The sequence below is a fragment of the Choloepus didactylus genome, chromosome 16 (genome assembly GCF_015220235.1).
Source record: "Choloepus didactylus isolate mChoDid1 chromosome 16, mChoDid1.pri, whole genome shotgun sequence".
In the NCBI taxonomy this organism is placed as follows: Eukaryota; Metazoa; Chordata; class Mammalia; order Pilosa; family Megalonychidae; genus Choloepus; species Choloepus didactylus.
The window spans coordinates 59,781,192-59,807,482 of record NC_051322.1 but is presented as its reverse complement, the minus strand read 5'-3'; the positions used below and the strand labels follow the sequence as shown (position 1 = coordinate 59,807,482).

General features: G+C 37.5%; 1 protein-coding gene across 3 annotated transcripts in view; it reads right to left on the bottom strand.

The window, feature by feature from the left end:
* The window catches only part of ROCK1 (Rho associated coiled-coil containing protein kinase 1), a 198,963-nt gene that overhangs the window by 64,231 nt on the left and 108,441 nt on the right, over positions 1-26,291 (bottom strand). For 2 of the 3 annotated variants that reach the window (XM_037805501.1, XM_037805503.1), the window contains exons 12-13: positions 14,817-14,905; positions 11,832-11,880 (exon numbers count right to left, since the gene is read on the bottom strand). In XM_037805501.1, coding sequence (XP_037661429.1) covers positions 11,832-11,880; positions 14,817-14,905 — 138 coding nt within the window. The remainder of the gene's footprint in view (positions 1-11,831; positions 11,881-14,816; positions 14,906-26,291) is intronic. The other variant, XM_037805502.1, reaches the window with a different exon arrangement.

The window sequence follows — 26,291 nt, the reverse complement described above, 5'->3', positions numbered from 1 at the left end:
ATCTGAGGGTCTATCTCCAAATTCTCAATTCGATTCCATTGATCTATATGTCTATCTTTGTGCCAGTACCATGCTGTTTTGGCAACTGTGGCTTTATAATAAGCTTCAAAGTCAGGGAGTGTAAGTCCTCCCACTTCGTTTTTCTTTTTTAGAGTGTCTTTAGCAATTCGAGGCATCTTCCCTTTCCAAAAAAATTTGATAACTAGCTTTTCCAAGTCTGCAAAGTAGGTTGTTGGAATTTTGATTGGGATTGCATTGAATCTGCAGATGAGTTTGGTTAGAATTGACATCTTAATGACATTTAGTCTTCCTATCCATGAACATGGAATATTTTTCCATCTTTTAAGGTCCCCTTCTATTTCTTTTAGTAGAGTTATGTAGTTTTCTTTGTAAAGGTCTTTTACATCTTTGGTTAAGTTTATTCCTAGGTACTTGATTTTTTTAGTTGCTATTGAAAATGGTGTCTTTTTCTTGAGTGTCTCTTCAGTTTGTTCATTTCTAGCATATAGAAACATTACTGACTTACGTGCATTAATCTTGTATCCCGCTACTTTGCTAAATTTGTTTATTAGCTCTAGTAGCTGTATCGTCGATTTCTCAGGGTTTTCTAGATATAAGATCATATCATCTGCAAACAATGACAGTTTTACTTCTTCTTTTCCAATTTGGATGCCTTTTATTTCTTTGTCTTGCCGGATTGCCCTGGCTAGCACTTCCAGCACAATGTTGAATAACAGTGGTGACAGCGGGCATCCTTGTCTTGTTCCTGATCTTAGAGGGAAGGCTTTTAGTCTCTCACCATTGAGTACTATGCTGGCTGTGGGTTTTTCATATATGCTCCTTATCATGTTGAGGAAGTTTCCTTCAATTCCTACCTTTTGAAGTGTTTTTATCAAAAACGGATGTTGGATTTTGTCAAATGGTTTTTCAGCATCTATTGAGATGATCAATTGATTTTTCCCTTTTGACTTGTTAATGTGTTGTAATACATTGATTGATTTTCTTATGTTGAACCATCCTTGCATGTCTGGAATGAACCCCACTTGGTCATGGTGTATGATTTTTTTAATGTGTCTTTGGATTCGATTTGCAAGTATTTTGTTGAGGATTTTTGCATCTATATTCATTAGGGAGATTGGCCGGTAGTTTTCCTTTTTTGTAGCATCTTTGCTTGGTTTTCGTATTAGATTGATGTTAGCTTCATAAAATGAGTTAGGTAGTGTTCCATTTTCTTCAATGTTTTGAAAGAGTTTGAGTAAGATTGGTGTCAGTTCTTTCTGGAAAGTTTGGTAGAATTCCACTGTGAAGCCATCTGGCCCTGGGCATTTATTTCTGGGAAGATTTTTGATGACTGATTGGATCTCTTTGCTTGTGATGGGTTGGCTGAGGTCTTCTATTTCTTCTCTGGTCAGTCTTGGTTGTTCATATGTTTCCAGGAAATTGTCCATTTCCTCTACATTATCCAGTTTGTTGCCATACAGTTGTTCATAATATCCTCTTATAATTTTTTTAATTTCTTCAGGATCTGCAGTTATGTCACCTTTTTCATTCATTATTTTGTTTATATGGGTCTTCTCTCTTTTTTGATTTTGTCAGTGTAGCTAGGGGCTTGTCAATCTTGTTGATCTTCTCAGAGAACCAATTTTTGGTGATATTTATCCTCTCTATTGTTTTTTTGTTCTCTATGTCATTTATTTCTGCTTTAATCCTTGTTATTTCTTTTCTTCTACTTGGTTTAGGATTGGTTTGCTGTTCATTTTCTAGCTTCTTCAGTTGATCCATTAGTTCTTTGATTTTGGCTCTTTCTTCCTTTTTAATATATGCGTTTAGTGCTATAAATTTCCCCCTCAGCACTGCTTTTGCTGCATCCCATAGGTTTTGGTATGTTGTGTTCTCATTTTCATTCGTCTCTATATATTTAGCAATTTCTCTTGCTATTTCTTCTTTAACCCACTGATTGTTTAGGAGTGTGTTGTTTAACCTCCAGGTATTTGTGAATTTTCTAAGTCTCTGATGGTTATTGACTTCTAATTGTATTCCATTGTGGTCAGAGAATGTGCTTTGAATAATTTCAATCTTTTTAAATTTATTGAGGCTTGTTTTATGTCCCAGCATATGATCTATTCTGGAGAAAGTTCCGTGAGCACTAGAAAAGTATGTGTATCCTGGTGATTTGGGATGTAATGTCCTGTATATGTCTGTTAAATCTAATTCATTTATCAGATTGTTTAGGTTTTCAATTTCCTTATTGGTCTTCTGTCTGGTTGATCTATCTATAGGAGAGAGTGATGTGTTGAAGTCTCCCACAATTATTGTGGAAACATCAATTGCTTCCTTTAGTTTTGCTAGTGTTTCTCTCATGTATTTTGTGGCACCTTGATTGGGTGCATAGACATTTACGATTGTTATTTCTTCTTGCTGAATTGCCCCTTTTATTAGTATGTAGTGGCCTTCTTTGTCTCTCAAAACATCCCTGCATTTGAAGTCTATTTTATCTGAGATTAATATTGCTACACCTGCTTTCTTTTGGCTGTAGCTTGCATGAAATATTTTTTTCCATCCTTTCACTTTCAGTTTCTTTGTGTCCCTGTGTCTAAGATGAGTCTCTTGTATGCAACATATTGATGGTTCATTTTTTTTGATCCATTCTGCAAATCTATATCTTTTAATTGGGGAGTTTAATCCATTTACATTCAACGTTATAACCGTGAAGGCATTTCGTGAATGAGCCATTTTATCCTTTGGTTTATGTTTGTCATATTTTTCCCCTCTCTCTATTAATATCCTTTATTGCACCCATACCGAATCTCTTTAGTACTGAACCTTTCTCCAAGTCTCTCTGTCCTTTCTTTGTTTCTCTGTCTGTAGGGCTCCCTTTAGTATCTCCAGTAGGGCAGGTCTCTTGTTAGCAAATTCTCTCAGCATTTGTTTGTCTGTGAAAAATTTAAGCTCTCCCTCAAATTTGAAGGAGAGCTTTGCTGGATAAAGTATTCTTGGCTGGAAATTTTTCTCACTCAGAATTTTAAATATATCGTGCCACTGCCTTCTCGCCTCCATGGTGGCTGCTGAGTAGTCACTACTTAGTCTTATGCTCTTTCCTTTGTATGTGGTGAATTGCTTTTCTCTTGCTGCTTTCAGAACTTGCTCCTTCTTTTCTGTGTTTGACAGTGTGATCAGTATATGTCTCGCAGTGGGTTTATTTGGATTTATTCTATTTGGAGTTCGCTGAGCATTTATGATTTGTGTATTTATGTTGTTTAGAAGATTTGGGAAGTTTTCCCTAAAAATTTCTTTGAATACTCTTCCTAGACCTTTACCCTTTTCTTCCCCTTCTGGGACACCAATGAGTCTTATATTCGGACGTTTCATATTATCTATCATATCCCTGAGGTCCGTTTCGATTTTATCAATTTTTTTCCCCATTCTTTCTTTTATGCTTTCATTTTCCATTCTGTCATCTTCCAGGTTACTGATTCGTTGTTCAACTTCCTCTAGTCTTGTACTATGAGTGTCCAGAATCTTTTTAATTTGGTCAACAGTTTCTTTAATTTCCATAAGATCATCCATTTTTTTATTTAGTCTTGCAATGTCTTCTTTATGCTCTTCTAGGGTCTTCTTGATTTCCTTTGTCTCCCGTACTATGGTCTCATTGTTCATCTTTAGTTCTTTGAGTAGCTGCTCTAGGTGCTGTGTCTCTTCTGATCTTTTGATTTGGGTGCTTGGGCTTGGGTTATCCATATCGTCTGGTTTTTTCATATGCTTTATAATTTTCTGTTGTTTCTGGCCTCGTGGCATTTGCTGAACTTGGTAGGGTTCTTTGAGGATTTGTAGACCAACTGAAGTCCTTATCTCTAATTTATCAGATGTACAGCTTCGTGGAGTACACTTTCTCTAACTAACCAGCAGGTGGCGTCCATGAGCCACCTGTTCTCCACAAGCCAGTTCTCCCCTGCTTAGCCTTTTTGGTGAGTGGGGGAGTGAGTCTTGTGGGGTCCAGTTGGTGTACCAAGCTTGCGTGTGTAGTTGGTGTTGCCTGCCCTGTATATGGGGCGTGTTTCTGGGCAGTCAGGGAGGGGGAGGTGGCCCTAAGAATCAAATCTCCCTGGTGATCCTAGAGTTTTAAAGCTGCTGCAATAGTCTAATCCTTCAGTTCAGTCCCGCCACAGTTTGTCTCTGCCACTGACCCAGAAGTCCTTGGTATTGGCGTATGGCTCCTGAGACTTGCAAGTGGGCCCCTCTTCCAGGCTGTGCACCCCGGGTCCTCTGTTGAGGGATGACTGTGCTATGTCACAGGTGAGTGCCGTCCCCCCAGGGCAGTTCTGGGCTGCTGGGCTGTGTAGGGAGGCTCCCAGTCTGCTGAAATGATGGCTGAATGGGGCTTTGTTAATTCACACTGCTCCACCTTCCCAACTCTGGGACAATCAGCTGAGGTTGCAGGGAAGGCTAATGTCCACGCCCAGTTTTGTGGTGTGTGCCTGTTATTTGAAGCACTTCCGTCACACTGGGTTGTCTGGGGCAGCTCTGGGGTATGGGACTGGCGATGGACAGGAGTGTTTCCTGTCCACCAGGATGATGGCTGTGAGCGGACACCCCCCTTTTCTTGGGAAGTTGTGGTGTTTAGTGAATTTTCTCAGCCACTGGATTATTGCCTTTTGTCTGAGAGCTCTCTTAGTTCTGCTCTTGACTTGACCTGCCCAAATTGCAAGTCTTTGAAGCTTTCTGTATTGGGCTTCTTAGAGTAATTGTTTTAGAAAAAGAAAAAAGGATTAAAAAAAAAAGGCCCTCCTCAGAGATCTAATGGGTTATTGAGATGCTAAGAGACAAAGCAACCAGGGCCATTAAGGAAAGGTCCACAGGGCAGAGAGATCAGCTCTTCTTCGGGATTTGCATATGCGCCTCAGGGCCTGAGCCTCTGCCCTTCCCCTTTCTATGTTCACCAGAACTCCAAAAAACCTCCGCTTTTATTTTGGAGTTTTTCGTGTTGTTTTTTTTCTATGCCTGTCTCCTCTCTGCTGGGCTGACTGCTCTCGGATTCTCTGGTGTCTGGTCTCAGTCTATCTATGGTTGGAGTTTGGATCAGTAGAATGAGTTTCCGATAAGGGCTGCCACTGCAGTTCTCCCTTCTCCTTCCCGGAGCTGACAGCCCCTCCTCCCAAGGGACTGAGCCTGGCAGGGAGGGGCGGGGTCCCCTGGCCGCAAAAACTTACAGATTTCGCTGATCCGAGCAGTTCCACATTTTCATGAGTGTTGTATGAAGTATGCCCAAAGTCAGATTGCTCTGTGGTGTCCAGTCCACGCAGTTCCTGGCTTTCTACCTACTTTCCTGGAGGAGTAACTAAAACATACAGCTCACCAGTCTGCCATCTTGCCCCGCCTCCTCTATTCCTATGATTTTATTTCAGTCTAATGAGTTTGTTACTTATCCCATTTTGAGTTAGTTTCTGTATAAGGTATGAGACTTTAGTTGAGGCTCATTTTTGACCTATATATACATATCTAATTGTTTGAACACCATTTGTTGATTTGTTGAAAATAGTATCCTTCTCCAATTGAATTCCTTTTGCAACTTTGTCAAAGGTTAATTGGCCTTAAGGATACATCAACTGAGGAACAGAGTGGTGGAACTGTAGTGTATGTATACAATAGAATATTGAGCAACAACGAGTAGGAGTGAAGCTGTGAGACACCCAATGAGGTGAATGGATCCTGTAGAGAGCATTTTGAGTGAAGTACACCAGAAACAAAGGCAAACACTATAATGCCTCACCAATATGGACTAACTACAATGTGTAAACTCAGAATTGAATCTTCGAGCACAACTAATCAGGGGAATGATTATTGCAATGGTCCCTAGATTGTAAACTCTTACAGCAGTCAAATCTTTTCCTGAACTGTAATGGCTATTTCCAATCTTTGAGATGCTGATCCCTTTGTGTATAACCTGATTGGTCTCTGGAACACTGGGTATCTGTGTGACACCTGAAACTCAGAGCTAGAGCTTCGGTAGATATGAATATTACTATTAGTGCATATAGCAACTGTTTAAAAAAAAAAAAAAGCTGAAAAAGAGCCTAGACTTCAATTAGAGATAGGAATGAAGCAGATCTAGTTAAGACTAGGGTAAATTGGGCCAAAGGGTAAAGGTTGAAACTTGACTGTGTTTTAAAACTTCAACTTCCCACATGGAAGAGATGTTTATTTGGTACAGGATCTGTATTTTCTAAATATAACTTCTACAGTCAGTTTGTTCAAACACCACAATTACATGGAACTTTGAATAGGAAGTGAGATATGATAGGTTTGTATAGGTTAGAGTGAAATAGAGACACATCCCAAAGTAATTTGGGCAGAGAATAAAAAATACATATTTGGGGCCCCCCTGAGGAGCTGGGGGAAAATGCGTACGTGTTGGGACTTCTTCACCTGGATTGTTGCTGATGTTCTCACAAACACTGAGGACTGATGGCTTGGTATCCCAAGCCCTCTATCTTGGGGCTTGCCCTTATGAAGCTCGTCACTGCAAAGGAGAGGCTAACCCTACTTATAATTGTGCCTAAGAGTCTTCCCCTGAGTACCTCTTTGTTGCTCAGATGTGGCCCTCTCTCTCCAGCTAAGCCAACTCAGCAGGTGATCTCACTGCCCTCCCCACTATGTGGGACCTGACTCCCAGGGGTGTAAATCTCCCTGGCAACGTAGGATATGACTCCCGGGGATGAATCTGGACCTGGCATCGTGGGATTGAGAACATCTTCTTGAGCAAAAGGGGGATGCGAAATGAAACAAAATAAAGTTTCAGTGGCTGAGAGATTCCAAATGGAGTCAAGAGGTTACTCTGGTGGGCATTCTTACGCACTATATAGATAACACTTTTTAGGTTTTAATGTATTGGAATAGCTAGAAGTAAATACCTGAAACTATCAAACGCCAATCCAGAAGCCTTGACTCTTGAAGACGATTGTATAACAATGTAGCTTACAAGGGGTTACAGTATGATTGTGAAAACCGTGTGACTCACACTCCCTTTATCCAGTGTATGGATGGATGAGTAGAAAAATGGGGAAAAAAACTAAATGAAAAATAGGGTGGGATGGGGGGGATGATTTGGGTATTCTTTTTTAATGTTTTTTTTTTTTTTATTCTTACTCTGATTCTTTCTGGTATAAGGAAAATGTTCAAAAATAGATTTGGGTGATGAATGCATAACTATATGATGCTACTATGAACAGTTGATTGTACACCATGGATGACTGTATGGTATGTGAATATATCTCAGTAAAACTGAATTTAATTTAAAAAAAGTTAATTGGACTTAATTGTGTAGGGCTATTTCTGAGTTCTCTATTCTGTTCCATTGATCTCTGTCTATCCCTCAGCCAATATCATGTAGTCTTGACTACTGTAGCTTTATAAAAAGTCTTGAAATTGGACAGCTTGATCCCTTCAACTTTATTCTTTTCAAAAATCTTTTTTTTAACTATTCTAGTTCCTCTGCTTTTTCACATAAATTTCAGAATAAGCTTGTCTATATTTCCAAAAAATCTTGTTGAGATTTTGATGAGAATTGTGTTAACTTTGTATATTAATTTTGGGAGAATTGATATCTTTACCCTGCTGAGTCTTCAATCCATGAGCACTGTATGTCACTGCATTTATTTAAATCTTCTTTGACTTTTTTCATCAGTGTTTTATAGTTTCGGCATACAATTTATGTACATGTTTGCTAGGTTTAAACATAAGTATTTCATTTTTTTAGCAATTATAAATGGTATTGTATTTTTATTTTCTGTTTCCATGTGTTCACTGCTAGTATACAGAAATATTGTACACTGACTTCGTATCCTGTGACCATGTTGAATTTTTAAATAGATTCCTAGGGATTTTCTGTTTAAAAAAACATGTCACCTGCATATAGGGAGAGTTTTATTTCTTCTTTTATAATCTGTATGCCTTTTATTTCCTTTTCTTGCCTTATTTGTTGCCTACAACTTACAGCAATAGTTAAATAATAGTGGTGAGAGTGGGCCATCTTTGCCATGTTCCTGATATCAGGGGGAAAGCACAGTCTTACTATTAAGTATGAAATGAGCTGTAAGTTTTGTGTAGACACTCTTTATCAAGTTGAGTTTTCTGAGAATTTTTATAATGAATGGGTATTAAAATGCTTTCTCTGTGTGCTATTGTAACAGATGTTCCACACCAACGCTAAGGTGGCGGTGGTGGAGTGGTGTATGGGAATCCTGGGTTGAATGCATGACTGTTCTGTAAATCCACAACTTCTCTGGTTAAAAAAAATTTTTTTTAATGTTTTCTCTGCATCAATTGATAGAATCATGTGTTTTTCTTTTTTAGACTGTTAAGATAGTGAATTATACTGCTTGATTTTCAAGTATTAAACAGGTCTTTTATTTCTGGAATAACCCTAGGTGGTTACGACACATAAATCTTTTTATATAGTGCTGAATTCTACTTTAATATTTTGTGAAGGATTTTTGCAACTGTATTCGTGGAGGGTATTGGTTCATAGTTTTCGGTGTAGTACTGTGTTTGGTTTTGGTATCAAATTAATACCAGTTTCATAAAACGAATCGGGAAGTGTTCCCTCCTCTTATTTTCTGGAGGAAATAGTGTAGAATTGGTGTTATTTTTCTTAGAACATTTTGTAGAATTCTCTAGTGAAACCATCTGGTTCTGAAGATTTTTTTTTTTTTTTTTGGTGGATTTTAAAGGATGGATTCAATTTATTTAATAGTCAAATCAGGCTATTTAAATTATATATTTCATATTGTGGAGCTCTTATAGCAGGTATAAAAACATTACCTCCCCATTTATAATATATAATATAATTGTCTTAAATATTTCCTCTATATACAAGGAGAACCACACCAGGCAGGGTTATAATTTCTGCTTCAACAGCCAAATATGAAAAAAACTCAGGAGGGGAAGGTGAGTCTATTGTATTTACTGTATCTGCCCATAATTTTACTCTCTATTGTTCTTTCTTCTTTGCTGTTTCAAGATTTTTTTCTTTTTAATGTTTCCTACTTATTTAGAGAATTTTCTCTAGCTATTCTTTTAGGGAAGGTGTGCTGGTGACAAATTTTCTTAGTTTTCCTTCATTTTTAGATTGTTGTGATTTTCCCTTCATTTGGGAAGGATGTTTTCATTGGCTATAGGATTCTGGGTTGAAAGTTCTTTTTTCTTTCAACACCTCAAAAATTTTGTGCACTTCTTTCTGGCCTCCATATTTTCTGATAAGAAATCTGCTATCATTTGCATTGTTTTTACTTTCTTGATAAAGTTTCATTTCTCTCCAGCTGTTTTTAAGATTTTTACTTTGTCGTTATTTTTCAGAAGTCGGACTATTATGTGTCATGATGTGTGTATCTTTTGGTTTATACTTTTTGTGGTTCACTCAGCTCCATGTCTTTTGTTTATAGGTTTATGTCTTGGGCCAAACGAGGGGAATTTTCAGTCACCGTTTCTTCCCAACCTCTTCTCTACTTCAGTGATTCTGATGACACAAATGTTTTATTATAATCCCAGGGTCCCTGAGACTTTTTTTTTTTTCCCCACTCAGTCTATTTTCTTTCTGTTGTTCAGACCAGGTAATGTCTATTGTTCTATCTTCAGGTTTCTGCTTCTTTCCTCTGTATCCTCCACTCCACTGGAGTCCAACCACTGAATTTTTATTGTAATTTTTAATTGGTTCTACTTTATATCTAATATTTCTTTGCTAAGACTTTCTCTTTTTTTTCCATGTTTCAAGAATGCTTACAATTGCTCACTGAAACATAATTACTTTAAAATCCTTGTCAAATAATTCTAACACCTGTATCACCTCAGTATTGACAGTGTTGACTGTCTTTTCTCATTCCAGTAGAAATTTTCCTAGTCCTTAGTATGATGAGTGATTTTGTAGACATTTGCAGTATTATGATCCTCCTGATCTTACTTAAATCTGGTTCAGGAGGGCTTCTCTGACACAGCTCTGTTAGGACAAAGGAGGTGATGCCTCATTTCTGCTACGTCGAGGTAGCTCCTCTTTACTGCTGGGCAGGAGTGGGAATTCTGGCACTCTGTTAGGCCTCTAGTGATAATGCCTTGGTTGGGGGAGAGGTACCTCATCGTCACTCCCCTTATGGCCTCCATGGACAACTGATTACTGCGGTGAAAACTGTGACTCTCTACTAGGCCTCCACTGCCAACACCCCAGAAGGGAGTGGAAGGGATGCCTAGTTACTGCCATGTGGAAGTGGGAGTCTAGGATCCTCACATCATCTCTACAGACACAGAGAAGAGGAGGAAGGCTTGTTACCACCCAGAGGACATGGAAATCCTTCCACTGGGCGTTCTCTGGCAAGGGAATGGGGAAGTTAGGGTAGTTGGGATATGTTATTGTCTGGCAGAAGTGGTAATCTAGGCTTCCCACTTAGCCTCTGGTGTAGTGGTATGGAAAGAGTTGCAAATTTTTCTGTGGTGTTTGGCTAGGGTAGAGCAGTAATTGTGAAAGAATTTTCTGACTTGATAGCCTCCGCTTTTCTGGTCCTTTAGCTACAGGGAGCAGACTTCCTTGGGGCTTTTTTTGGGTCTGGGCTTGATGGTGTTTTCAGGTTGCTGACTTCTACAATACCCAGTCTGGGATATGTGCAGCAAAAAGAAAATCCAGGGTATTCATTCCCATGTTCTTTCTTGGGAATTACTCTACCTGTTCTGCCTTCTTCTCTTCACCTTTCAGGATTTTTTTCAGATTTGTTTTATATTTAATGCCTGGGGATCTTAGTTATACTTAGTGGGAGGAATAAGGAAAAGTGCTTTTATTCCAACTTTCTAGAAGTAGGACTATTCTAATTTTATAATGGAGATCACCCCCTCTAACTAAAATTTGGAAAGCTGAGTAACTTAAACCTAGCATATTTGAATTTTATCTGTGTTACAGAAATGAAATAAGAGAATAGGCAAAGAGGTTCTTGAACAGTTAAGTAAAGCACAAAACAAAACAGTGCTAAAGCTAAAGCTAAGTAAATACTGACCAGTGTAAGTTGGTAAAATATCTAAATCTTCCCATGTGACCATAGGTAAATCCAAACTGCCACTAAAAGAAAACATACTATTGACAGATCATCCATTCCTTAAGAGACAAAAATTAAGACAGGATAAAAACTATCCCAAAGAGTGAATCTAAAAAGGACAATGGAAGTAATAAATGAGGAAGATTATAGCGAGCATATTTTTTTTCAGAGGACTCTTCATCCACACAATAGAAAGACAGTTACAAGTTGAATGAAAATATATTACTCATTTACAGACAAACATCTAAATCATGGAATGTTTATGCTGTTTTTCCCTGATAATAAAAACTTCTTGCCAGGAGACCATGGCTAATATGAATAATTCTAAAATCAGTATACTTTCGCTTTGGTCATATGAAATTATGTCAACATCAGTTCTTTTTAAATTATTTGAAACTGTATTCTTCCCTCTTCCCTATTTGTCCCTTTCTGCTATAGTTCCAGATTCCATTTCAGGTCTCGTGATTCTCTTGGTCCTTTCTTACTTCTTCAACTATTAGGAACCACTGAATTAAAATTTAAATACTAAAATTTCAACATGGTTCTAGAAGAAAACTATACAGGGAACTAAAATAAAATGTAACCTGCCTCACCTGAACCTGCAGCTCCAAAGTAAGGCTCTCATCAAAATTTACTCGGTTTGTTTTGCATTTCAACCTATACAGTTTAAAAGCAACTTTCTCAGGGAATAAAACAATCCAAAAGGGGGGGGGGGGGTGTATCTCAAAAAGGAAAACTTCTGATTAGAAATAAAAAAAGTACCTCTTCATCCAATTCTTTCATTATCTTGTCTAGCTTTATATTTGAAGTTCTGCAAAAGCAAAAGCAATAGATATTAGGAATATGTTTATTTCTTATTATTCAGGTGTTCCTCACTTTTCCACATTCATCAATTTTCCTTTTAACCAGGAAAAACTTAACATTTTTTGTGCTACAAATCCCTTTGGCAGTCTGGTGAAGCCTATGACCTCTTCTCAGAATAATATTTTTTTAAGCATAAAATAAAATACATAGGATTAAAAGAAGCCAATTATATTGAAATACAGTCATAAACTTAAAAAATATATGATTCAGTAACATGTGGTTATTAACACATTAAATGACAAGACCTAGTACAGTAATTTGAAGTAGTGATGAGCATAAGTGATATTTGGAGATAAATATAACAACAGCAAATGTAAGAACATATCTATGATTTCTCTTGGTAATAAAAAATTCACAGGTACTCCTAAAAACTGTAGATTGTTGCCTATGTTCATAATTGAGGGAAATGCAAACTATCAGTTAAAAGTTAAAGAAAATATTTAATTTTCCTTATCCAAATCCAAGGACCTCAAATTCTCTCCGTGGACCCTTTGGAGGACCTTTGCAGATCCCAAATTAAGTATTCCTAAACTCCCTCATATAATACTTGCTACCATGAAAATCAACCATTTAGCTTTTAATATAAGATTACGCCAACGAAGGGAAAGGTAAACACAGACCAAATCAGTAAATGCACCATTTGGCAACTTGGGTAAAAATGTGAGGTAAACTGAAACTATTATCTCCATCACAATTTTTCATCTTTGGCTCAAAATATAATTCTGGTCTTCAGATATGTATACGTAACACTTTCAAATGGATATCTCATTAAATACCTCATTTAGTGTTTGCAAAACTAAACTTATTCCCACTGCTTCACACCCCTACCCCAATATAAATCTGCTTCTCCTCTAGCATTCCAAAGTAAATGACAGCCAAGCACTATCAATTTACCAGAGAGTTCTTTTTAAAAGGCAAATTTGATTTTTTTATTACTTTGTTTAATAACTTTCGACAGTTTTTCAATATCCTTAGGATCCTAAGATCAAATTTCTTAGCTTGTCAAAAACAAAGTCCTGTAAGAGCTAGGCCCTGACTCCCTTTCCAGTCTTATTTCAGGGTTCACTTTTAAATATATCCTATTGACCAAACTCTCTCTCCTCACTGTCCTAACAGAGACCCATTTCCCTGGACCCTAACACTTCCTCCTAATCTTCCCCAAGAATTTCCAAATGACAAGTGACCCTTCAGAATTTAGCTTTTTCCGATCTTTGACAATAGTATAGCCATCTCCTAATGTATTACTTGACCTATTTCCTGTATCGCTTTATTCTCTTCACCTTAACATCTACTACACTTATTTATAATTACTTGTCTTCCCTGATAAATTACAAGCTCCATGTGGTTATGAGTTACGTCTTGTTTTATTCACTACAATATTGTCTGGTCAACACATACCTGAATGCACAAACTGACATTATTGTTAAATAAATGAAAAGTAACTAAAAGGATGTGAATGTAAAGAATTAGCATAGAATCAATCCTGACACAATCTGCTGGTGACAGTGGTGGTGGCTGGGGAGTGAGGGGTGTTAGGGGTGGGGTGGGAGGAGTAGTACTTCTAGAAAAAGTTTGTTTCTAGCCTGCCTTCTTACAACAACCAAATTTTTCCAACCTTTGTTTGGGGAAGAGGCTAGAAGTAGGACAAGGAATGGTAACTTTTAAAAAACAGAGCTTTTTATAAAAACTTTTAAAACAAAGCTCTAGTAGATTTACATGAGACATATTTATGCAACATTTGAACTCTCACAAGAAGAAAAAAGTGCAAGTAAATATTCCATAATCCGCAACACCAAGTTTTTATTTAAAAAGCTACTCAACAATTGAACATGCAATTTTTAAGTTTCATTTCATTTCAATTCCATTTCCTTGAGGTACACATTTTCATACATTATCTGCCACTTTGGCCATTCTTTTTCCTGCTCAAAATGACTACCCATGACTACTTCTACCAGTTAGTGGCCTTTTAATTTTGCTTATAATATTCTTTGGATGTAGAAACTTATCAACATACAATAACATTACTTCATTTTATCCCCTAATTTGCACATTTTATATTTAAAATTTCCTTTCAGATGTTGGGATCAATTATTTACCTATACTTTCTTCAAGTGCCTTTTTTTTTTTTTTTTTAAGACTGTATTATACACTTAATTCTTCAATCTATGAGGAAGTGAGAATTTTACTTGTTTCCTTCTCCCCCTACCATCCCAGTCACAAATTTGCCAGCTTTTCCAATGCCAGTTTGTGTCTACATAATCTCAATGTTACCTCTGTATTTCATTTATTCAAGGTATAAATAAAAACATAAAAAAATTAAATTATTTGTAATTATTAAGTAGGTTCTGCCTTATGCTAGGTATTTAAAATAATCTTGATCATTCTATACTTTTGCAAATATATATACACTTATTAGATTAGACCAGAAGGGAAAAATTATGAGCTACTGCCCTAAAAAAGCACAGTGGAAATTAGAATGACTGCAAAAAAATTTAGTGAATTTAAATCTTCAACATTTTACATTTCAGAAAGTTTCTTATTTAATGTACATAACTTCATCTGTCAGTAAACTTATTAAAATGGAAGAGAAAAGCAATGAATCAGGCAAAATGTGATTGAGAAATGTAGTTCTTTAAGAATAAAGACTGTTGGAGGCAAATCCACTTTAAAAATTCTGGAGAAAATACGTCAATAACTTATGTCAAACTAAATATTACTTTTCAATTCTAGCCAAGGCATTTTTCATGAATGTCTTATCAGTAGCAACCTCTAGATCACCATTTCACTATAGTCTATTTTCGAATGTTTGGAGCACAAGCTTTAAAACAAGAATTTGCTAGACAACTTTTATTCTGAAAAACATATATTGAAGTATAGTCTCACCTGCACTTCTGCTCCATTTCATCTTTTAATTGCATTTCATTATGTAGCTGTTCCTCCAGTTTGTAGATTGTTTTTTGCAAACTTTCCTGCTTTAAATAAAAATAAAAACTAATTCTACTAAAAATATTAGTGGACAATGTAAAAAGAGCAAGTCTATGTTACCATTTTGCAGCTGTTTGGGGAAAATTACTTGGCTAATCCTAAACTTTTTTTTTCTATCTGAAAAATGTTGTTATTAATTTATAAAGCATTTCTCATCATCCTATGTCAGGCTCCATGCTAGACATTAGTAATACATAAATTAAAAAATTTGGAACCCTACAGTGAACCCTATTGTAAACAATCGACTACAGTTATAGTACAACTATAAAAATATTCTTTCATGAATCATAACAAATGTACCACATTAATGCAACATGCTAATAATAGCAAAATGGCAGAACAAAGTTCTCCATTATCAGTAGTGGTCTTTAAATGTAAATGGCTTAAACACTCCAGGCAAAAGTCACTGATTGGCAGAATGGATAAAAAAGCAAGACATAACTGTATGCTATTTACAAGAGACTCGTCTTACATTCAAAGACACATGTAGGCTGAAAGTGAAAGGATGGGAAAAAATATACAGAATGTACATAGTACCCAAAAAAGAGCTGGGGTAGTTATAATAAAACCAGATAAAATAGACTTAAAGTAAAAAATTGTTACAAAGGACAAAAAACAGTTGCTGTATGGTGATAAAGGGGTCAATTCACCAAGAAGACATAACAATTATAAATATATATACATCTAATGGCAGAGGCCCAAAATATATGAAGAAAATATTTACAGATTTGAAGAGAGAGATGGTTCTACATTAACAGCAGACTCCAATATACCACTTTCAATACATCTAGACAGAAGATCAATAAGGAAATAGAAGACTTAAATAATGCTATAAACCAACTAGACCTAACAGACAAACATAGAACACTTCAACAGGAAAAGAATTCATATTCTTCTCTAGTGCACAAGGATCATTCTCTAGGATAGACCATATGTTAGGTCACAAAATGAGTCAATAAATTAAAAAATATTGAAGTCATACAATGTATAATCCTTGACTACAATGGAATGGAGATTGAATTAGTAATCAAAAATCTCCCAAGAAAGAAAAATCCAAAACCAGACGGCTTCACTGCTGAATTTTTCAAACACTCCAAAAAGAATTAACACCAATACTGCTTAAATTCTTCCCCAAAATTGAAGAGGGAATATTTCCTAATTCAGTCTATGAGGCCAACATCACCTTAGCACAAAAGCCAGATAAAAATAGCATGAGAAAATTAGACTATAACCCATAGGATTATAGGTGCAAAAATCCTCAACAAAATAGCCAAACGAATCCAATGGCACTTTTAAGAAACTACACACCAATTCCCAGTGGATTCATCCCAGGTATGCAAGGAGAGTTCGACACAAGAAAATAAATTAATGTAACATACCACATTAACAAATTGAAGGGGCAAAACCACATGATCATCTCGATTAACTCAGAAAAGGGCATTTGACAAAATTCAGCCTCCTTTCTTAATAAAAATAATTAGAAAAATAGGAATAAAATGAAACTTCCTCAATATGATAAAGAATGTGTATTAAAAACCCACAGGTGGAGGCGGGGCAAGATGGCAGACTGGTGAGCTGTATGTTTTAGTTACTCCTCCAGGAAAGTAGGTAAAAAGCCAGGAACTGCGTGGACTGGACACCACAGAGCAATCTGTCTTTGGGCATACTTCATACAACACTCATGAAAACGTGGAACTGCTGAGATCAGCGAAATCTGTAAGTTTTTGCGGCCAGGGGACCCGCGCCCCTCCCTGCCAGGCTCAGTCCCGGAGGAGGAGGGGCTGTCAGCTCCAGGAAGGAGAAGGGAGAATTACAGTGGCTGCTCTTATCGAAAACTCATTCTACTGATTCAAACTCCAACGATAGATAGACTGAGACCAGACACCAGAGACTCTGAGAGCAGCCAGCCCAGCAGAGAGGAGACAGGCATAGAAAAAAAACAACACGAAAAACTCCAAAATAAAAGCGGAGGATTTTTGGAGTTCTGGTGAACACAGAAAGGGGAAGGGCGGAGATCAGGCCTTGAGGCGCATATGCAAATCCCGAAGCAAGGCTGATCTCTCTGCCATGTGCACCTTTCCTTAATGGCCCTGGTTGCTTTGTCTATTAGCATTTCAATAACCCATTAGATCTCTGAGGAGGGCCGTTTTTTTTTGTTTTTTTTTTTTTTTTTTTTAAATCCTTTTTGCTTTTTCTAAAACAATTACTCTAAGAAGCTCAATACAGAAAGCTTCAAAGAATTGAAATTTGGGCACGTCAAGTCAAGAGCAGAACTAAGAGAGCTCTGAGACAAAAGGCAATAATCCAGTGGCTGAGAAAATTCACTAAACAACACAACTTCCCAAGAAAAGGGGGGTGTCCGCTCACAGCCACCATCCTGGTGGACAGGAAACACTCCTGCCCATCGCCAGCCCCATAGCCCAGAGCTGCCCCAGACAACCCAGTGTGACGGAAGTGCTTCAAATAACAGGCACACACCACAAAACTCGGCGTGGACATTAGCCTTCCCTGCAACCTCAGCTGAATGTCCAAGAGCTGGGAAGGGGGAGCAGTGTGAATTAACAGAGCCCCATTCAGCCATCATTTGAGCAGACTGGGAGCCTCCCAACACAGCCCAGCAGCCCAGAACTGCCTTGGGGGGACGGCACTCACCTGTGACATAGCACAGTCATCCCTCAACAGAGGACCCGGGGTGCACAGCCTGGAAGAGGGGCCCACTTGCAAGTCTCAGGAGCCATACGCCAATACCAAAGACTTGTGGGTCAGTGGCAGAGACAAACTGTGGCAGGACTGAACTGAAGGATTAGACTATTGCAGCAGCTTCAAAACTCTAGGATCATCAGGGAGATTTGATTGTTAGGGCCACCCCCCCTCCCCGACTGCCCAGAAACACGCCCCACATACAGGGCAGGCAACACCAACTACACACGCAAGCTTGGTACACCAATTGGGCCCCACAAGACTCACTCCCCCACTCACCAAAAAGGCTAAGGAGGGGAGATCTGGCTTGTGGAGAACAGGTGGCTCGTGGTTAGTTAGAGAAAGTGTACTCCACGAAGCTGTAGATCTGATAAATTAGAGATAAGGACTTCAACTGGTCTACAAACCCTAAAAGAACCCTATCAAGTTCAGCAAATGCCACGAGGCCAAAAACAATAGAAAATTATAAAGCATATGAAAAAACCAGACGATATGGACAACCCAAGCCCAAGCACCAAAATCAAAAGACCAGAAGAGACACACCTAGAGCAGCTACTCAAAGAACTAAAGATGAACAATGAGACCATAGTACGGGATATGAAGGAAATCAAGAAGACCCTAGAAGAGCATAAAGAAGACATTGCAAGACTAAATAAAAAAATGGATGATCTTATGGAAATTAAAGAAACTGTTGACCAAATTAAAAAGATTCTGGACACTCACAGTACAAGACTAGAGGAAGTTGAACAACGAATCAGTGACCTGGAAGATGACAGAATGGAAAATGAAAGCATAAAAGAAAGAATGGGGAAAAAAATTGAAAAACTCGAAATGGACCTCAGGGATATGATAGATAATATGAAACGTCCGAATATAAGACTCATTGGTGTCCCAGAAGGGGAAGAAAAGGGTAAAGGTCTAGGAAGAGTATTCAAAGAAATTGTTGGGGAAAACTTCCCAAATCTTCTAAACAACATAAATACACAAATCATAAATGCTCAGCGAACTCCAAATAGAATAAATCCAAAAAAACCCACTCCGAGACATATACTGATCACACTGTCAAACATAGAAGAGAAGGAGCAAGTTCTGAAAGCAGCAAGAGAAAACCAATTCACCACATACAAAGGAAACAGCATAAGACTAAGTAGTGACTACTCAGCAGCCACCATGGAGGCGAGAAGGCAGTGGCACGATATATTTAAAATTCTGAGTGAGAGGAATTTCCAGCCAAGAATACTTTATCCAGCAAAGCTCTCCTTCAAATTTGAGGGAGAGCTGAAATTTTTCACAGACAAAGAAATGCTGAGAGAATTTGCTAACAAGAGACCTGCCCTACTGGAGATACTAAAGGGAGCCCTACAGACAGAGAAACAAAGAAAGGACAGAGAGACTTGGAGAAAGGTTCAGTACTAAAGAGATTCGGTATGGGTACAATAAAGGATATTAATAGAGAGAGGGAAAAATATGGCAAACATAATCCAAAGGATAAGATGGCCGATTCAAGAAATGCCTTCACGGTTTTAACGTTGAATGTAAATGGATTAAACTTCCCAATTAAAAGATATAGATTCGCAGAATGGATCAAAAAAAATGAACCATCAATATGTTGCATACAAGAGACTCATCTTAGACACAGGGACACAAAGAAACTGAAAGTGAAAGGATGGAAAAAAATATTTCATGCAAGCTACAGCCAAAAGAAAGCAGGTGTAGCAATATTAATCTCAGATAAAATAGACTTCAAATGCAGGGATGTTTTGAGAGACAAAGAAGGCCACTACATACTAATAAAAGGGGCAATTCAGCAAGAAGAAATAACAATCGTAAACGTCTATGCACCCAATCAAGGTGCCACAAAATACATGAGAGAAACATTGGCAAAACTAAAGGAAGCAATTGATGTTTCCACAATAATTGTGGGAGACTTCAACACATCACTCTCTCCTATAGATAGATCAACCAGACAGAAGACCAATAAGGAAATTGAAAACCTAAACAATCTGATAAATGAATTAGATTTAACAGACATCTACAGGACATTACATCCCAAATCACCAGGATACACATACTTTTCTAGTGCTCACGGAACTTTCTCCAGAATAGATCATATGCTGGGACATAAAACAAGCCTCAATAAATTTAAAAAGATTGAAATTATTCAAAGCACATTCTCTGACCACAATGGAATACAATTAGAAGTCAATAACCATCAGAGACTTAGAAAATTCACAAATACCTGGAGGTTAAACAACACACTCCTAAACAATCAGTGGGTTAAAGAAGAAATAGCAAGAGAAATTGCTAAATATATAGAGACGAATGAAAATGAGAACACAACATACCAAAACCTATGGGATGCAGCAAAAGCAGTGCTAACGGGGAAATTTATAGCACTAAACGCATATATTAAAAAGGAAGAAACAGCCAAAATCAAAGAACTAATGGATCAACTGAAGAAGCTAGAAAATGAACAGCAAACCAATCCTAAACCAAGTACAAGAAAAGAAATAACAAGGATTAAAGCAGAAATAAATGACATAGAGAACAAAAAAACAATAAAAAGGATAAATATCACCAAAAGTTGGTTCTTTGAGAAGATCAACAAGATTGACAAGCCCCTAGCTAGACTGACAAAATCAAAAAGAGAGAAGACCCATATAAACAAAATAATGAATGAAAAAGGTGACATAACTGCAGATCCTGAAGAAATTAAAAAAATTATAAGAGGATATTATGAACAACTGTATGGCAACAAACTGGATAATGTAGAAGAAATGGACAATTTCCTGGAAACATATGAACAACCTAGACTGACCAGAGAAGAAATAGAAGACCTCAACCAACCCATCACAAGCAAAGAGATCCAATCAGTCATCAAAAATCTTCCCACAAATAAATGCCCAGGGCCAGATGGCTTCACAGGGGAATTCTACCAAACTTTCCAGAAAGAACTGACACCAATCTTACTCAAACTCTTTCAAAACATTGAAAAAAATGGAACACTACCTAACTCATTTTATGAAGCTAACATCAATCTAATACCAAAACCAGGCAAAGATGCTACAAAAAAGGAAAACTACCGGCCAATCTCCCTAATGAATATAGATGCAAAAATCCTCAACAAAATACTTGCAAATCGAATCCAAAGACACATTAAAAAAATCATACACCATGACCAAGTGGGGTTCATTCCAGGCATGCAAGGATGGTTCAACGTAAGAAAAACAATCAATGTATTACAACACATTAAAAACTCGAAAGGGAAAAATCAATTGATCATCTCAATAGATGCTGAAAAAGCATTTGACAAAATCCAACATCCCTTTTTGATAAAAACACTTCAAAAGGTAGGAATTGAAGGAAACTTCCTCAACATGATAAAGAGCATATATGAAAAACCCACAGCCAGCATAGTACTCAATGGTGAGAGACTGAAAGCCTTCCCTCTAAGATCAGGAACAAGACAAGGATGCCCGCTGTCACCACTGTTATTCAACATTGTGCTGGAAGTGCTAGCCAGGGCAATCCGGCAAGACAAAGAAATAAAAGGCATCCAAATTGGAAAAGAAGAAGTAAAACTGTCATTGTTTGCAGATGATATGATCTTATATCTAGAAAACCCTGAGAAATCAACGATACACCTACTAGAGCTAATAAACAAATTTAGCAAAGTAGCGGGATACAAGATTAATGCACATAAGTCAGTAATGTTTCTATATGCTAGAAATGAACAAACTGAAGAGACACTCAAGAAAAAGATACCATTTTCAATAGCAACTAAAAAAATCAAGTACCTAGGAATAAACTTAACCAAAGATGTAAAAGACCTATACAAAGAAAACTACATAACTCTACTAAAAGAAATAGAAGGGGACCTCAAAAGATGGAAAAATATTCCATGTTCATGGATAGGAAGGCTAAATGTCATTAAGATGTCAATTCTACCCAAACTCATCTACAGATTCAATGCAATCCCAATCAAAATTCCAACAACCTACTTTGCAGACTTGGAAAAGCTAGTTATCAAATTTATTTGGAAAGGGAAGATGCCTCGAATTGCTAAAGACACTCTAAAAAAGAAAAACCAAGTGGGAGGACTTACACTCCCTGACTTTGAAGCTTATTATAAAGCCACAGTTGCCAAAACAGCATGGTACTGGCACAAAGATAGACATATAGATCAATGGAATCGAATTGAGAATTTGGAGATAGACCCTCAGATCTATGGCCGACTGATCTTTGATAAGGCCCCCAAAGTCACCGAACTGAGCCATAATGGTCTTTTCAACAAATGGGGCTGGGAGAGTTGGATATCCATATCCAAAAGAATGAAAGAGGACCCCTACCTCACCCCCTACACAAAAATTAACTCAAAATGGACCAAAGATCTCAATATAAAAGAAAGTACCATAAAACTCCTAGAAGATAATGTAGGAAAACATCTTCAAGACCTTGTATTAGGAGGCCACTTCCTAGACTTTACACCCAAAGCACAAGTAACAAAAGAGAAAATAGATAAATGGGAACTCCTCAAGCTTAGAAGTTTCTGCACCTCAAAGGAATTTCTCAAAAAGGTAAAGAGGCAGCCAACTCAATGGGAAAAAATTTTTGGAAACCATGTATCTGACAAAAGACTGATATCTTGCATATACAAAGAAATCCTACAACTCAATGACAATAGTACAGACAGCCCAATTATAAAATGGGCAAAAGATATGAAAAGACAGTTCTCTGAAGAGGAAATACAAATGGCCAAGAAACACATGAAAAAATGTTCAGCTTCACTAGCTATTAGAGAGATGCAAATTAAGACCACAATGAGATACCATCTAACACCGGTTAGAATGGCTGCCATTAAACAAACAGGAAACTACAAATGCTGGAGGGGATGTGGAGAAATTGGAACTCTTATTCATTGTTGGTGGGACTGTATAATGGTTCAGCCACTCTGGAAGTCAGTCTGGCAGTTCCTTAGAAAACTAGATATAGAGCTACCATTCGATCCAGCGATTGCACTTCTCGGTATATACCCGGAAGATCGGAAAGCAGTGACACGAACAGATATCTGCACGCCAATGTTCATAGCAGCATTATTCACAATTGCCAAGAGATGGAAACAACCCAAATGTCCTTCAACAGATGAGTGGATAAATAAAATGTGGTATATACACACGATGGAATACTACGCGGCAGTAAGAAGGAACGATCTGGTGAAACATATGACAACATGGATGAACCTTGAAGACATAATGCTGAGCGAAATAAGCCAGGCACAAAAAGAGAAATATTATATGCTACCACTAATGTGAACTTTGAAAAATGTAAAACAAATGGTTTATAATGTAGAATGTAGGGGAACTAGCAGTAGAGAGCAATTAAGGAAGGGGGAACAATAATCCAAGAAGAACAGATAAGCTATTTAACGTTCTGGGGATGCCCAGAAATGACTATGGTCTGTTAATTTCTGATGGTTGTAGTAGGAACAAGTTCACTGAAATGTTGCTATATTATGTAACTTTCTTGGGGTAAAGTAGGAACATGTTGGAAGTTAAGCAGTTATCTTAGGTTAGTTGTCTTTTTCTTACTCCCTTGCTATGGTCTCTTTGAAATGTTCTTTTATTGTATGTTTGTTTTCTTTTTAACTTTTTTTTTCATACAGTTGATTTGAAAAAAGAAGGGAAAGTTAAAAAAAAAAAAAAAAAAAGAAAAAAGACAAACAAGGAAAAAAAAAAAAAAGATGTAGTGCCCCCTTGAGGAGCCTGTGGAGAATGCAGGGGTATTCGCCTACCCCACCTCCATGGTTGCTAACATGACCACAGACATAGGGGACTGGTGGTTTGATGGGTTGAGCCCTCTACCATAAGTTTTACCCTTGGGAAGACGGTTGCTGCAAAGGAGAGGCTAGGCCTCCCTGTATTTGTGCGTAAGAGTCTCCTCCTGAATGCCTCTTTGTTGCTCAGATGTGGCCCTCTCTCTCTGGCTAAGCCAACTTGAAAGGTGAAATCACTGCCCTCCCCCCTATGTGGGATCAGACACCCAGGGAAGTGAATCTCCCTGGCAACGTGGAATATGACTCCCGGGGAGGAATGTAGACCCGGCATCGTGGGATGGAGAACATCTTCTTGACCAAAAGGGGGATGTGAAAGGAAATGAAATAAGCTTCAGTGGCAGAGAGATTCCAAAACGAGCCGAGAGATCACTCTGGTGGGCACTCTTACGCACACTTTAGACAACCTTTTTTAGGTTCTAAAGAATTGGGGTAGCTGGTGGTGGATACCTGAAACTATTAAACTACAACCCAGAACCCATGAATCTCGAAGACAGTTGTATAAAAATGTAGCTTATGAGGGGTGACAGTGGGATTGGGAATGCCATAAGGACCAAACTCCACTTTGTCTAGTTTATGGATGGATGTGTAGAAAAGTAGGGGAAGCAAACAAACAGACAAAGGTACCTAGTGTTCTTTTTTACTTCAATTGCTCTTTTTCACTCTAATTATTATTCTTGTTATTTTTGTGTGTGTGCTAATGAAGGTGTCAGGGATTGATTTAGGTGATGAATGTACAACTATGTAATGGTACTGTAAACAATCGAAAGTACAATTTGTTTTGTATGACTGCGTGGTATGTGAATATATCTCAATAAAATGATGATTAAAAAAAAAAAAAAAAAAAAAAAAAACCCACAGGTAACATCCTACTGAATAGTGAAAGACTAAAAGCTTTCCCTCTAAGGCCAGGAACAAGACAAGGATACCCACTGTCACCACTGTTACTCAACATTCTACTAGAAGTTCTAGCCAGGGCAATCAGGGAACAAAAAGAAATAAAAGGCATCCAAATTGGAAAGGAAAAAGTAAAATTTTTCCTATTTTCAGATCACATGATCCCATATCCATAACATCTTGAAAAATCCACAACAAAGCTCCCAGAGCTAATAAATGAATTCAGCAAAGTTGCGGGCTACAAGCACCACTGCAAATTTTCTCATGCTATTTTCCAGCAATGAACAATTGGAAGAAGAAATTACAAACAAAACAAAACAAGACAAAAAACTCCATTTACAATAGAAACTAAAAGAATCAAATATCCAGGAATAAATCTAACCAAAGATGTAAAGGAATTATACACAGAAAACTACAAAACACTGCTAAAAGAAATCAGAGAAGACCTAAATAAAGGGAAGGACATTCCATGTTCATGGATTGGAAGACTAAATATTGTTATCAACTCCACCCAGAGCGATTTACGATTCAGTGCAATCCCACTTGAGAAAGTGATTAAACGAGAGGAAGGGGTAACAACAGACAAGATAGGATTTAACAAAGGATTATGAATTGAGTCTTTATATAAAAATATTTCTTAAGATCCTAGGTTATTGGAATAGCTAGAAGGTGATAACTGAAATGGCTGAACTGTAACCCATAACATTCTTTGAAATTTGCTCTATAGCTACTCACTAAATTGTACTTTGAAAGCTATCACCTTTCTGTATATATGTTATATTTCACAATAAGGGGGTGCCTGAAACTGTGGAACTGTGTCTATAACATTCTTTGAAATTTGCTTACTACTTGTAGACTCATGCTTTGAGTCATCGCTTTTCTATATATATATTTCACAATAAAAAACGTAAAAACAAAAGGTAAAGAGGCAGAGGAAAATATCTTTGGGAAACTGGAAAAAATCATGTATAGGCAGGGAATAAAATATAAAAGGGAAAACAATTCACAACAAATCTGAAAGGGTGAGTGGGATCAAGATCCTTGTACACAAATTACAGGAGTAGGGAATTTTAATTTGTAAGTGTTTTAAATAGGGAAATGACATAACATTGGCATTTCAGAAACATCACTTCAATAAAAATCAGATGAATGGATTAGAAGGCAGACAAATTCTAGACAGAGCAATGGGGTAAAAGACTGTTGAAAGAGTACAGGGAAGAGCAAATGTGGATGTGATAAAAGGCAGTAGCTGTAGGAATGAGGAAGAGGATGAGGTGGCTATATGTCAGTTAGAAAGCAAAATTTATGACTTAGTAGCTGATTAGAAATAAGAAAGAACATGGTACCATTACCAAAAAATAGTTAAACAAAAAGAAAAACAGCTGGAGATGGGATGGAGAGAGAAGAACTGTGAGTTTAGCTCTGGCCTAGTTTTAGGCCCTGCGAGATACCCAGAAAGAGAAGTCCAGTAATCAGGGAGAGATACGGGTCTGGAGCTCGGAGAAGCAAGGTGCATATGCATGAGGCTACCTATAGAAAACTGAAAGAGAGCCAAGGTCAGAACCTGGGGAAACATTCAGTCTTGCAAAGACTACTGAAAATAAAATTCAAAGAAGGAGGGGGACAAAAGAGGAGGAAGTAATGGGAACATGAAAGGATTATAAAAGTTTGAAGCTCCAATGGGGGGACAACAGTCAGTGACAAATGTACCAAAGAAGTAAAATAAGATATGGTCTGAAAATTTTCAGAGTTGTATTTCAGAGTTGCAGAATTGTTCATTAGCATCTCTGCTAGATGGCTTTTAAGGAAGAGTTGAAAATTAAACTAAATTGATTTTTATGCTTACTTCTAGATTTGAGTAGGCACTCAAATGTTTTCTTTCCCTGTGATCTTACCAGAGCAAAAGATAAAAATTGAGGTAGCAGCCATGGACAGAGATTTATGGC